Here is a 14,035-nt window from a genome sequence, read left to right on the forward strand (position 1 = left end):
TATTCATTAAGACAAAAAATATTAAAATACCATAGGATACCTTTATGCATCCAACAGAATGGAGAGAACAAAAAAGTTGGCGATACCACATGCTGGAGAGAATGGGAGACAACTAGAACTCTCCCACATGTATTCTATTGTGAGTATTCAAGAGAAATGAATGCATATGTCCACAAAAAGACTTTTACATGAGCATGCATAGCAGCTTTATTCATAATAGCCTAAAACTGGACATAGCCCATGTATCCATCAAAAAGAGAATGGCTGAAGTGTGGCATATTTGTACAATGGAATCCTATTGAGCAATAAAAGGAACAAATTACAGATATGCACAACAGCATAGATAAAAGAGAATAAAAGAAGCCTTATACAAAAGAGTGCACAATTTGCAATTCCATTTAATGAATTTCTAGAACAGGGGAAACTAATATATGGTGAAAATATCGAAATAGTTACTGCCTCAGGTTATGGAGGAGGAGAGTTGCCCAGTGACCATGAAGGGGCATAAGGAAACTTTCTGAGGTAATGGCAATATTCTATGTCTTTATAGTGGTTTAGTTACACGGATGTATACATTTCTCAAAACTAATCTAACTGAATTTATGGTCTATGTACTTCACTACGTATAAATTTTGCCAGAGTTAAAAAAAAACTTTGTACAAATATTGAACTCTAGCTAATGGTATGCATGCTTAATATTTGGCAACAAAGTATACTGATGTTTACAACTTATTTCAAAATGCATCAAAAAAATAAATTAATGGATTGATGGAGGCCTGGAAATATGGATAGATATGTGATAAGCAAGTATGAAAAAAATGCTAATTGTAGAATTAGGTGGTAGGCATACGGGTGTTCACTGTCAATTCCTTTAATTGAAAAATTCATAATAAAATACTAGGAAGGCAGGAATAAATGCACCATACTTAGAGAAACAATTATAAGCACATTCTCATGGCCATTCTAAGCTAAAAGTGTTTGAGGTTACACAAACCAATTGAGAAGAATGAATCCTTAAGGTCAATTCACAGTGTAATATTCTGGGATTTGCTTGTTTGGTAACTGTACTTTCCTCCTACCAACATCCTTTTGCATTTCATTGTATATAAACACTGTATTCTCTACAACGGATGATCTTGTCTCCTTAGACTAAGAGGCAATATTTTCTTATAAATATTCCTGTTATGACCTGTCTTTCCAGAGAACAGAATCAAGATTCTAACTAGGTGAATAAAACCACATACCATATACAATATTAAATAATATATAATACACAATAACAATTCATGACAGCATATGGCCATAAAATATAGTATTTTCAAATTCATATGTATATTTAAAATACTTTTAAAATTTAGTTTTATTTTAACTATATTTTAAATATACTTCATTTTAAATATAATATTTTAATATACATTTAAATATTTTAAATATAGTATTTAAATTATATATCATTTAAATATAGTATTTTAAATATATATTTATTTATAAATGTATACATATTTAAAGATACATGTAATATATAATTTAAATACTTAAGAGTATGTATAAATATATATTTCTATATAACTATATATAAATTTAAAAATTTATATGTAAACTAAGTTTACTTAAAAATGCATAAGTAAACTAAGTAATCTGTAATTGAAATTAGTACAACCAAAATCAGTTTACAAACTATTAAGATTTTTTATTTTTTTGAGTTTTTATTTCATTATATAATCACATATTAATACATAATCATTTAACTCATTAACTATTTTCTGTTTTCTTCAATAGTCATTGAAGTGGCCTCATCCATCTGCCCAACCTTATCCAGTGGGAGACATCATGACTCCTACCCTCACCACTCTGCTCTGTCTAGGTGAGACTTAAAGAGGAAGAGGAAAGACCCTAGTCTGAGAGGAACTCCATCTCTAGCCAGAGCCTGGTCCATTAATGACCCCAGGGACTCAGGAGTTCCCTGTGTATATTCAAAATGTGTGCTCTTATAAAGAAATTGTTGCTGGGCTTCCAAGCATAACTATTAACAAATGTGCCTGAGAAGGAGAAAAAAGACATTTTAACAAAAACTTCTAACTGTACCATTTGAAATTTCAAATAATGATTGTATTTCTATGAATATTTTCAAGCTTATTAGCCACACAATATATAAGTATAGACTTTTCTGCCATGTGTCATATTCTTAAACAGTAACATTTTAAAGACAAAAACACTGTACAGATTTTGCAGTACTCTATTCATGATAATCAGCAATTTTTAAATTCGTAAACAAAAAGATCTTGCCTTACTTCCAACAGATAAGTGAATAATCATCAGAAAAATTCTCATTATTACCTAATTCAATACTTGCTGTCAGATCTTGAAATCATTTTAGAGAAAATAAAGCATAAATAGCATAAATCATACTATTTTCTTAATATTAAATAAATCATTGAAATCTTTGAAAAAGGAGATAAAGCATAAAATATAATATTTTCATAATAAAAGAGGCAGGGTAAGAAGAATGAACTAGTTCAGTTTCTTTAACTGAAGATTTTTATAATAAATACTCTAAGGGGAAAACATCCTAATTGCCTAAAATCAGGTTCAAAAAAATTTTTTTTTAATTTTAATAGAAATTAGTTTTATGCATGTTGAAATCTTATGAAATAAAACGGGAGACAGGTACTTAAATACAGACATTACATTGTTTATCTTCTTCAGTCATTACCTTAAGCAAATAGGTGAAAAGAGAATTGACTATGGTTTAGAATGACTTAACAGCTACAGTGATTAACCCAGCTGAGTAAGCAGGCATACAATTTTCAGCAATTAGTTTTCACCATTATATTTTCACCATGCCTGGAAGAAAATGTGTCTCTCCTTAGATTTCACTAGGAATGCTATTTGATTATTCCGTTTAGTAGCTTTTCTATCATAAGCCATTTTTTAAGATAAGTATTTTCTGGTTTTTAACATCCTTACTGAATGAATATAAATTAGTATCTCATATTAGGGAAAAAGAGATGCCTCTTTTCAAGGGTGAGGGGCAGGGGGAAGTTTGGTAAAAACAAATTAAAAATCTGTACCTAGGCATCTGGTTTCAGATTCACTCCAAAGACCTGAGGAAAGGCATTCCCTTACAGCAGAGCCCACAAGCATGAATCCCAAGTCGCAGGTAAAGATAGCTGTTGAGCCATATGAAGTTTGAGTTCCAATCTTATTTCCATTTGGAGGTGTAGGTAGTTCTCCACAGGAAATAACTTTAAAATGATAAATAAAAATCCTTAAAGATATAGTCAAGCTGCACTTGTAACAAAACTGTGCTTTGAACATTTTGAGCTTCCTATGATTTGATGTATTTACAAAGGAAATTGGCATTTGTAAAACATGTTTGAATGAGTGTGAAAGTATGGAGAAAAGAGATGACATAATGTAAAATGTATCCTCTTTAAGTCCCCATAGAACCTTCTAAGTAACAGAGACATAAAGTTTTTTTTTTCATTTTTTTTTTTTTGCATTTTTCGCTTAGTCAAGCTGGCTACAGTGGATCACAAGTTTAAAGAGATGATAATTCATTAATCCAAAATCTTTCTCTGTCTTATCAAGTAACTTTGGGCAAGCCCTTTGACTTACCTGAGCCAAAGTTTCTTCATATCTAAACCAACATTAAAATAATAATTACAATATAATTTTTGTCAAGAACTCTATAGTTTGAGTTTTACATGTAAAATATTTGATTTTCATGAGATCCATTAGATATAATTCATCTGTTTTTTCTAAGTTTTAAAAAATTGAAGAAAATAAATTTAACTGGCTTGCTGGGTCATATAGCATCTCTTATGACTTCTTCATATTTGAAGACCACAGATGAACTGCCATTCTAGCATAAAAAAAATAACAGATCATGTTCATTGGGCACGTATTATGTACTAGGTGCTACAGTGTTTTCATTTATGTAATGCTCAAAACAACTCTCTAGGTTTTCAGTCTTAAGTTTTAGATAGCTGTCAGGTAGAGAAATAGAAAACTTTCAAACTTGCAAGAGTTGCATATCAAATTTAAAATGTACTGATGTTTTTGAGCTCATCCCCCCAAAAAAGTCATTTGAGGTGGCTATTAATATTATTGATATACTAATATTATTATTAATTCTAATATTTATATTATTTTCATTTAAAAGATGATTAAATGGAGGACCAGAAAAAAATACTATTTTTTTCTTTTTCTCAATTAATTGCAATTCCTAAATCCCTTGCCATTCCCTCATTCTTACCTGTAGGCAGTAACCCAACCTTATTTATCATTTAAACCATTCTACATAATAAAGAATCTAACACAATAGAATCAGACAAACATTTGTTGAAAACCTGATTAAATGAGTGTTTCTGTAGTAGATAATAATTACCTAGCTCTTTGAAATATTACTATCCATGTGCCCTTTAGAAACAAATTATTCTTTTTAAACAATAATTTGGAAAAAACAAGGAGTCTGCAGTCAGAGAAAAATCCTGGGAAAAAAACTTGGAGGACTAGCACAAAAATGTAGAAATACAGGCTGTGTGCAGTGGCTCATGCCTATAATCTCAGCACTTTGGGAGGTTGAGGAGGGCAGATCACTTAAGGTCAGGAGTTCCAGACCAGCCTGGCCAACATGGTGAAACCCCATCTCTACCTAAAATACAGAAAAAAATTAGCCAGGTGTGGTGTCCGGCACCTGCAATCACAGCTACTGCAGAGACTGACAGAATTGCTTGAACCTGGGAGGCAGAGGTTGCAGTGAGCTGAGATCGCACCACTGCACTCCAGCCTGGCAGACAGAGCAAGACTCTTTCTCAAAAAACAAACAAACGAACAAAAAAAAAAGAACAAAAAAAATACAGATGATGGCAAATTTTTACAATATTAAACATAATTTAGAAATATATTTTTAATACTTTAATTCATTAATGTGATTATCTTGGAACACAGGGCAACCAAAAAATTCTATACTGATACAGGGATTCAAAAAATAAATTTCAAATCAGTGAATATTCATAAATAAGATAATAATACTTGTGTACTTATTACACATAAGATAGTTGTCTGCTATGTTAAACTTCTTAATCATAATAATCCTACGTAGACCTTTGATCTCTTTATTAGTTTGTCTATAAATCATGGGTCTCCATACAATATATACCATAGAGTTGTGTTGGACACTAATTAAAAGACTGAATTTTCGCCTAGCATATTTCCTGAAACAAAACAGACAATAAACAAATGTAAGAAAGGGAGTTCAAGATATTTCACCTGAATATCCTATGTTCTATTAGCTTATGTATATTAGATACTGGCCATTTATATTATAAAAATGTATGGAAATAAAATGCCTTAACTGCTCAATTTGGTTCAATAATATTTATTGAGGATGTGGTTATAGCTGGCATTTCAATTGTGTCATACCATTAAATGTTTGCAGTAACTCTACATGACAGGTATTATAATTTTCTAGTTTTAAGATTTTCTAGTTTTAGAATTTGGAATCAGAGAGAATAAACATGATATAATAAAAAGTCAAGGGTTTTAGTCAGGCTACTTGGTCAAATATCATTTCTCTACCATTTATAGGCTCTGTGACTTTAATAGAATGATTACATCTGGGGCAAAGGTTTTTTTTTTTTTTTTTAACCAAATGAGTATAAAACATGTAAAGGACTAAAAGCATGTCTGTCAAGTAGTAAGTAAACATTACTTCGTTGTTAAAGTAGATAACAGATCAACAATTCAAACACTAGATTTCTTAATCCAAAGCCCATGTTTTTCTATTTGCTAGAAAAGCATTTACTAATATTATTTGCTAGTAAAGCATTTACTAATAGAAACATAGTTAGAAAATTTAAAAACGTAATGAGAATAAATGACCATATTAGTAATGTCATCTAATTATTGATCTAGTGTGTTTATAAAAGGAACTGATTCAAAGAATTCGATAACCAAACATAGCTTATGAAATAAGGTTAGCAGAGTATATACTTACTTTGGCAATATGGTCTTTCATTTCTCCAACTCCAAGTACCATTAGGAAGACATTCGATGGAGGCAGGACCTAGTCCATGATAACCAGGGTCACAGCTGAAAACTACCTTGGTTTTGTATTCATAATGGGAGCCATTCACAATTCGCCATCTTCCATGTTCCAAGGTAAAGGAATTGATGCTTGGACATGTAACAACTATACAAAAACCAAAGGGTGTAATTGCTAACAAATCACTATATCTTAACGTCTATTCCATTCTTTACATCACTACTGCCTTAATTCACTTACTCTTGCACTATACAAGGTCCTTTAGTATTTGTTCTTTATTTCTTTTGCATGTTGATATTTTCCATTCCCCTAGCTGTATGGTATTGCTGGCAGTTCTTGAACACACTCAACGGTTTCACAATTCAATCTTGTACTTATTATTCTACCTACTTAGAATCCCAATTGTTGGCTTACATCTACTCCCTTATTTCTTTATAAGTTTACAAAAGACTATATTTCAAGGAAATTTTTTTGATGAGAATAGCCTTTTTATGCAAGAGTAGTGATATCAACTTTAGCTAATTCAAAACTTTTTCAAAGTAAGTAGAAGCCTTATTAGATACCTATGCTGAGAGTGCGAACAACTTAACAATCTTCATTTTAAGTGAAATCACAGCTAAGTGGAAATGTTAGTACTAAATGGGAAAAAATAATTGAAATTTAGAGAAAATTCAAGAGTTTATTTACATCAATATTTTCTATTTTTTGCTACCAAATCTTTACCAGAATTAATGTCTTATCATTATGTAAACTTATTTAGTGAAGTAATAGTGACAGCAATAGGAACTCTTCTAAATGTAAGTAACCAGAAGAATATCAACAAAAGTTTAAAGTTATGGATAATTTTTGCAACATTGTTTATCCTTATAAAAATCAGATTGAAATATGTCAAAATATCATTTTATTAACACAATCTTTAAAAATTTTCTCAAGGGGCCATTTATTGAAAACACATGTTGACTAAAGGATGACTTTTTACAAAATAAAACTTTATTGTATAAAATAAAAGTGTCTTTTTTGACATAAATATTCTGAGGTTTTCAAAAATGATGGAAAAGTCCTTGTACTGTCTTCTAGTACTTCATTGTACAAGATAGCTTACTCAACTTTTATTTCTTAGACATCACATTTCAGTTTAGGGATTGGTTTTTATAATTCTACAATACATAAAATTTCAGGTATATAAAATACCAAGAGAAAAACAACTGATGAAATTCCCTTGACACACATACCAACACAGCGAGGGGTCTTGTTATGATTGCTCCATGTTCCATCTGATTGGCATACAGCTGTAGTAAGTTCTTTGGATGACAATCGATATCCATCATTACAAAAATAGGTAACTCGTGTTCCTACCAAGTAGTCTGTTGTTAGTATTCCTCCATTTGTTGGAGCTTTAGGAATCCCACAGGAAATTGCTAGAAAAAATACACACAAGCAAAATCATATAAACAGAAAAATGTTTAATTTATTGGCAACTCTGCTGAACTGTAAAACATGCAAAACTAATGGAGATTTTTTTCAATTCCTCTGAAACAATCTCAGAATCACAGAAATACTTTCCGAACCATAAATTTTGAATAATTTATTCCAATCTCTTATTTAGTAACATTTATAAATTGATGGATCTATACATTGTTAATGCTTTATTTCTTGGTTTCTTACTTAATTTCTGGTTATTATGTGCATGGTTATCAGCATTCGTATGGATTATATGAGAATGCAAGTTAGGTAAAGAGTATCTCTAATGCAAGCCCATGACTGGACCATCATATAGCAAGTTTGATTAATTCAATTTGGCAGATAAATATTAAATATTTTAAAGAGAGTGGCAACCAATATGAATCATAATTTTGGTCAGGAAAAAATCAAATAGATTTATTTTACCTGAAAGCTGGCTATTTCTGTCTTAGGAGAAGCCACAATGTATGAGCTGGGGCACCATCCACAAAGTATCGTGTATATTGGATATGTTTAATAAATACAAGGACAGGACTAACTGTCTTAAAAACCTAGTTAGGATCTTCCTGAATTTCACTGATGTGTCTTAGATATCTTGATTTTTATCTACAATACATTTGATGTAGGTGAAAATTAGTTTTACTATGATGTGATAATAATGTAAAATTTTATATTTGCCTAGTTTGTTGTATATATTTTATACTTTATAATTTTAAAAGCCTACAGAAAAATCCCCTAAAATTGATTTTTTACCATTTTTGCCCTATAAGTACACAATTGGCACTTACAAACAGAAAAAAAAACACAAAATCTTTCAAATGATGTGTACATAATCTTTCAAAGTATATATTTGGTAGCAATACTCAAAGTCAGATTTTTTTTTTTTTTTCAGACAGGAGTCTCAATCTGTCACGTGGCTGGAGTGCGGTGGCACTATCTGGGCTCACTGCAACCTCTACCTCCTAGGCTCAAGTGATCCTCACACCTCAGCACCCTAGTAGCTGGGACTACAGGTGCGTGCCACCATACCTGGCCAATTGTTTGTTTGAGACACAGTACTGTTTTTCCCAGGCTGGAGTCAGTGGCAGGATCTTGGCTCACTGCAACCGCCACCTCCTGGGCTCAAGCAGTCCTCCTACCTTCAACCTCCTGAGTATCTGGGACCACAGGCACGCATCACCAGGTCCGGCTAATACTTGTATTTTTTTGTAGACATGGGTTTTCGTCATGCTAGCAAGGCTGGTCTCAAACTCCTAGGCTCAAGCAGTCCAGCGGCCTCTACCTTCCAAAGTACTGGGATTACAGGCGTGAACCACTGCATCTGGCCCTATATGTATCTTTCTATATAACACTCAGAGTAAATATTTATACATATCTCCACATAAGGACTAATGTATTCGAATATGAGTGTCATCCCAGAACCAACTGGAGTTATGTAATAACTGATAGATATATGTACTGCATTACTGTTATAAAATGAGAAAGCTTCTGTATTATGAAAGATATCTAGCTTACAGGTTTCATACAAAGAATTACAGATTTATATTCTCTCTCATAACAGAAGAAATAAACTACAGAAAGATTTGAGTTTAGTTTAAATATTATAAATGCTATGTACTATTCACCCATCTTCCATTTCGACCAAAAATTGTTTCCACTTCTCTTATAAAATCTACCATTTGCTGCTTAATTTTCATTAACCCATGTAAATTAAATATAAAATGAAAAACCTTAGTGAAATCTTTACAGAACTGTCAAAACCGAATGGCAGAATCCCTACTGCTGAATAATTGATCTTTTGTAATTTGGTAACCTATAAATTACGAACAGAAAAGCTGTAACACTGACTTAAATTACATATGCAATCTCATATAATTATGTTATTATCCCTGCTTTCTAATTACAGAACCTCTAAAATAGTGTTGAAAAGTAAATGTTTCCCTGATGTCTGTTAAAGCAATGTTTATATTTTCACTTAGAACTTTTGGGAATTTCAAGTTGTTATATGCCATCTCCCTCCCAAAGATCATGTATTTACTGATTTCTAAAAATTAACTATTCATTGTTAATGTAGTATAGATTGAATCTAGGTCAAAGTAAAAAGAGATGTAGTTAAATAGTATAGATTCCACATATATGTTTAGTAAAACGTGGTTTTATTTTAGAACTAAAAAGACACAATGTACCAGAATAATGGGACAATTCCTGTGCCTATGGATAGTTAACAATTTAACTTCTCAGCTAATTTTTTTAAAAAGAAGAAAAGAAAGAAAATAAATCCAGTTCAGAAGAAAAGTCATCATAATTGAGTGGTTGTAAAAGAGGCTTGTCTATACAACTCTCAGGAAATCACAAACTAAAAGTGAGACAGGGAATATAAAGTGAGTTTCCACGTAACACTACATAATACTTAATTGTATTCATGAGTATGGTTCAATTTTTGAAGGGGGGGGGATGAATAAATGGTTATGTGATGAGAACAAAAATAAATAAAACACCTGACCAAACCCAAATAGATATAGCTGACTAATTTTCTACCTTTATGCTCACGTTGTGTAACTTTATAGCTCAAGTAAACATATGTAAGGACGTATAAGAAGACCTAAGAGGCAAGAAAAAGAAAAATGACTGAAAAATGCAAAACAAATTTGAAATAAAAGGTGCATTATGCAAATAGCTCTTCCAAATGGCATAAAAACATTTCATTTCAATTATTAATGTCCAAATAGAGGTCATATCCTGTAAGCATTTTGTCTTAATCTTTTTTAACAATTAGAAAAGATCAATTTTTGGAAATGGCTACATGATTTACATATATTTTATCATTTTACTTCACCAAATATCTCATTTTTAAACTATATTTCAACTTTCTTATTTGAATTATAAAACGATTTTAAATTAAGGACATTGAAAAAATGACTCCATATGTAAATTACATGGAGTATATTCAATGAAATTATAGCACTAATTCTACAAAGCAATTTCAAAATTTCAGAAAGCATGTGGTATTTTTATTTTACATGATAGTCAATTATTCTCACAAAATGTTTCTTAAGGACTATATATGTATAGCATATTGAGGTGTGTATGTATATGTGTGTATATAAATATAAATAAAAGCAATCATTATGTAATTAAATACAAAAGTTTAAAATTAAAAACAATTAAAATTCAGAGCATGTTAGTGGTTATTTAAAATATATATGATATAAGCTTATTTTATATTTTTTAATTCTATTATGAAATTTGAGATCAAAGATTCTTTCCCAAACTAATTCTGGGAAATTAGTTAATACTAAAAAACTGTAAATACTCCTGCTATTCATTGGTCAAAGGAAAGCAGCTGTTTTAATACTTTACTAAAATGTATCTATTCTGCATGAAGTAAATGCCTTCAGTGTTGATAACCCATTAAGGTAATGGTGCTTCCCAGAATCCTAATAAGTGATTAATGTTTCCTTGCATCAACACAACAAGAAACAATAATTCTTTCATTTTGCATTTGTTTATATATGCCTTTGAAAGCTATATTTTAATGAATTATAAATTGCACTCTGATAGGTAAAAGAAGCCATTTCAAGTGCCTGGTAATACCTATTCCTTAGCTAATTTTAACTTATTATTGGTAGATTTTAAATTTTAATTACCTATCTTACTTTTTTGTTTTTTATAAATGCCCACCAAAAAATAGGTAATAAGTAAGACTTCTTGTTTATTAACCTAGAGTATCCTGCATTTTTTCATGTGAGAATTCAAAGTTGCTATCTGCATCTTTACATGCTGAGTAGAGTTAAACAAAATACAAAATTAATTTTCATCTTGATAAAATAATGTAATGAATTAAGTATTTTAAAATTTTCAAAGTCCAATGACATTAGCTTTTCTGCATAGCTGATGTTGAGCTTGTCTTTATGACTATGACTACACTTAGGTAAGAGACTCAACTACTATTTAAAACAAGTCTTTTTGTTTTGTTTTGTTGTTTTTTGTTTTTGAGACGGCGTTTCGTTCTTGTTGCCCAAGCTGGAGTGCAGTGTTGCAATCTCAGCTCACTGCAACCTCCGCCTCCCGGGTTCAAGTCATTCTCTGGCCTCAGCCTCCCATAAAAACAAGTCTTAATCAAAAACTCTAAAACATGCAATTTTTTGATTAACAAGCTTGTTATTCTTTTTGCAGCATGATATAATGCTCAGTGCCTCGACTTTTGACAAAATACAAAGAAAAATAAAAAACATATCTCTGATATCTCTGTTGTGTTATCTGTACCACTGAAGAAAAAAAATAACCAGGTGGTGGGTTACATTTTTCTCTTAAATTTGTTGCTGTGAGAGAAAATTTTGGATGCTAAGAGTGAGACTCAGTCTTCAGTGTACTTGCACATTCTTATTCTCTATTATCTCTCTGCAGACTTCACACTAACTCAGTCTCCCTCTCATTCAACAATTGTCTTACAACAAAGTAACTGGAATGGAGGATGTATGAATAAAGTATGTATACAAGGGGAAAAAGTCAAGGCATATAAGTTGCATAACAATAATGAAGAATTATAAAACAGTATGTTTCTTTCCCCTGGAAGTTATCATTCTGCGATGTTATGCCTTGTTTTTATGAAAAGAGTTCACAATACGCTTCCAAATATTTCTATTCTCAGAAATGTTAGTGATCCAAATAAAAAAGTTAAATGGTGCTAATCTCATATTCATGTTTTTGTTCATTTTGGCGTAATATACTTCACCTTGACAGGCAGGGACCGGTGCATCCCATGCATGATACCCGTAGGAAGACTTTCTGCACACAGCACTGCTTTTTCCAACAAGTCGGAATCCTCGATCACAGGCCCAACGGACCACACTGTTAAGCTGCCCACCTGTCTGACTGATAATATATCCATGAGGTGGGGATTCTGGTGTACTACAGTAGAAAGCTTTTCAAAAGAAAAAAAATGCTGTTTAATTAATGAATCAGAAGTTATTACCCAAAGTGATAAACACCTATACAGCGACTAGTGCTCAAAAGTAGGTCAGTGGTCATCTATGTAAATTTTACTTCATATGAACAACATATTGTGCTCTTTCCTCTTTTGAAAATAATCTACTGACATAACTTTTGGGAGACATAACTAACTCTGAGCTTTCTTCCAATTTATATTGTCACCGAAAATGTCTTCTGAATTGAAATGTATTTTCTTAACACCCTGGAGGTTCAAAAGCCCAACAAATATCTAATTGAATTTTGGAAACCGCATTTCCTGTCATTTGAGGGACCTAAATGCCACAGCCTTGGTAGCAATATTTTAGAGCATGTCGTTTACATGTCACTTTGAAGTTATATCCAGACACCTCTATCATGTTAGGTCATACATTTCATTTTGGTTGATTTCTAAAATAATCCCCCACATTCCATAATCCTCTTTCCCAGTCTATTAAAGGGTGTCCATTCTGTCAAGAGCGTTTACATATTATGATACAAATTGCCAATAAAATAAAAAAGTTTTTCATCTCCTGATGTTTGAAATGCCAACAGATAATGTCAAATAGCTTTTTCATATGTACTTTTGAGAATATTCAGCATGGCAGGTCCCATTTACCTTCTGAAACTTTAATGAATTTATCTGAGAAAAATGGGGCTTTGGGGGTAAATAGTAAGAAACAAATTGGACTTAGGATATATATGTCATAACCTGTCATTTCTAAAGGCAAAAATACATATTTAATATGTCAAGCTGTTCTTGAGGGCTAAAAGTGGTATTTTCATTATATTTATATCCAACTTTGTCACAAATAATAAGAACAAGGATTGGTCTATAATACAGTCAATCTAATACTTATAATTGTTTATGAATAGTTTCCTTTTATGTTATCATCTATCATGAATTTAATGTGCTGACTTTTAAATGCCCTATTTGGGCAACACTTTAATAAAAAGATATTTACATTGTTCATATTATAGAAACATAAGCTCAAGTATGAAAATTCTTCAAGATGACTGGGTATATCATATAGTTCAATTTTTTTTTTGAGAAGAAGTTTCGCTCTTGTTGCCCAGGCTGGAGTCCAATGGCACTATCTTGGCTCACTGCAACCCCCACCTCCCAGGTTCAAGTGATTCTCCTGCCTCAGCCTCTCGAGTAGGTAGGATTACAGGTACCCGCCACCATGTCCAGCTAAGTTTTTGTATTTTTAGTAGAGAGGGGGTGTCACTGTGTTGGCTAGGCTGGTCTCGAACTCCTGACCTCAGGCAATCCACTCGCCTCATTCTCCCAAAGTGCTGGGATTACAGGCGCGAGCCACTGCACCTGGCCATGTTTCAGTTTTTTAACACACTTCTACTTTGATAGCATAATAAATTATTTTTGATATAATAGAAACATTGTAGGACACAATTATGTACATAGTAGTAATATGCTGTCAGTCACAAGTTATTCTAATATGTAAAATACAAATTATTAATAAGTTAAAATCAAACTATCATCTCAGAGTTTTAAAATCAAGGGAATTAAACAGAATTATTCTATTCATACCTTTT

At 31.7% G+C, this 14,035-nt stretch overlaps 1 protein-coding gene across 4 annotated transcripts in view; it reads right to left on the reverse strand.

The window, feature by feature from the left end:
- CSMD3 (CUB and Sushi multiple domains 3) overlaps positions 1 to 14,035 on the reverse strand; it is a 1,211,731-nt gene that overhangs the window by 75,773 nt on the left and 1,121,923 nt on the right. For all 4 annotated transcript variants that reach the window (XM_054518783.2, XM_063726791.1, XM_063726792.1 and 1 more), the window contains 4 exons: positions 12,246 to 12,434; positions 7,282 to 7,467; positions 6,002 to 6,196; positions 3,072 to 3,245 (listed from right to left, as the gene is read on the reverse strand). In XM_054518783.2, the coding sequence (XP_054374758.2) occupies positions 3,072 to 3,245; positions 6,002 to 6,196; positions 7,282 to 7,467; positions 12,246 to 12,434 (744 nt within the window). The remainder of the gene's footprint in view (positions 1 to 3,071; positions 3,246 to 6,001; positions 6,197 to 7,281; positions 7,468 to 12,245; positions 12,435 to 14,035) is intronic.

This window comes from Pongo abelii, chromosome 7 (assembly GCF_028885655.2).
Source record: "Pongo abelii isolate AG06213 chromosome 7, NHGRI_mPonAbe1-v2.0_pri, whole genome shotgun sequence".
NCBI classification, from domain to species: Eukaryota; Metazoa; Chordata; class Mammalia; order Primates; family Hominidae; genus Pongo; species Pongo abelii.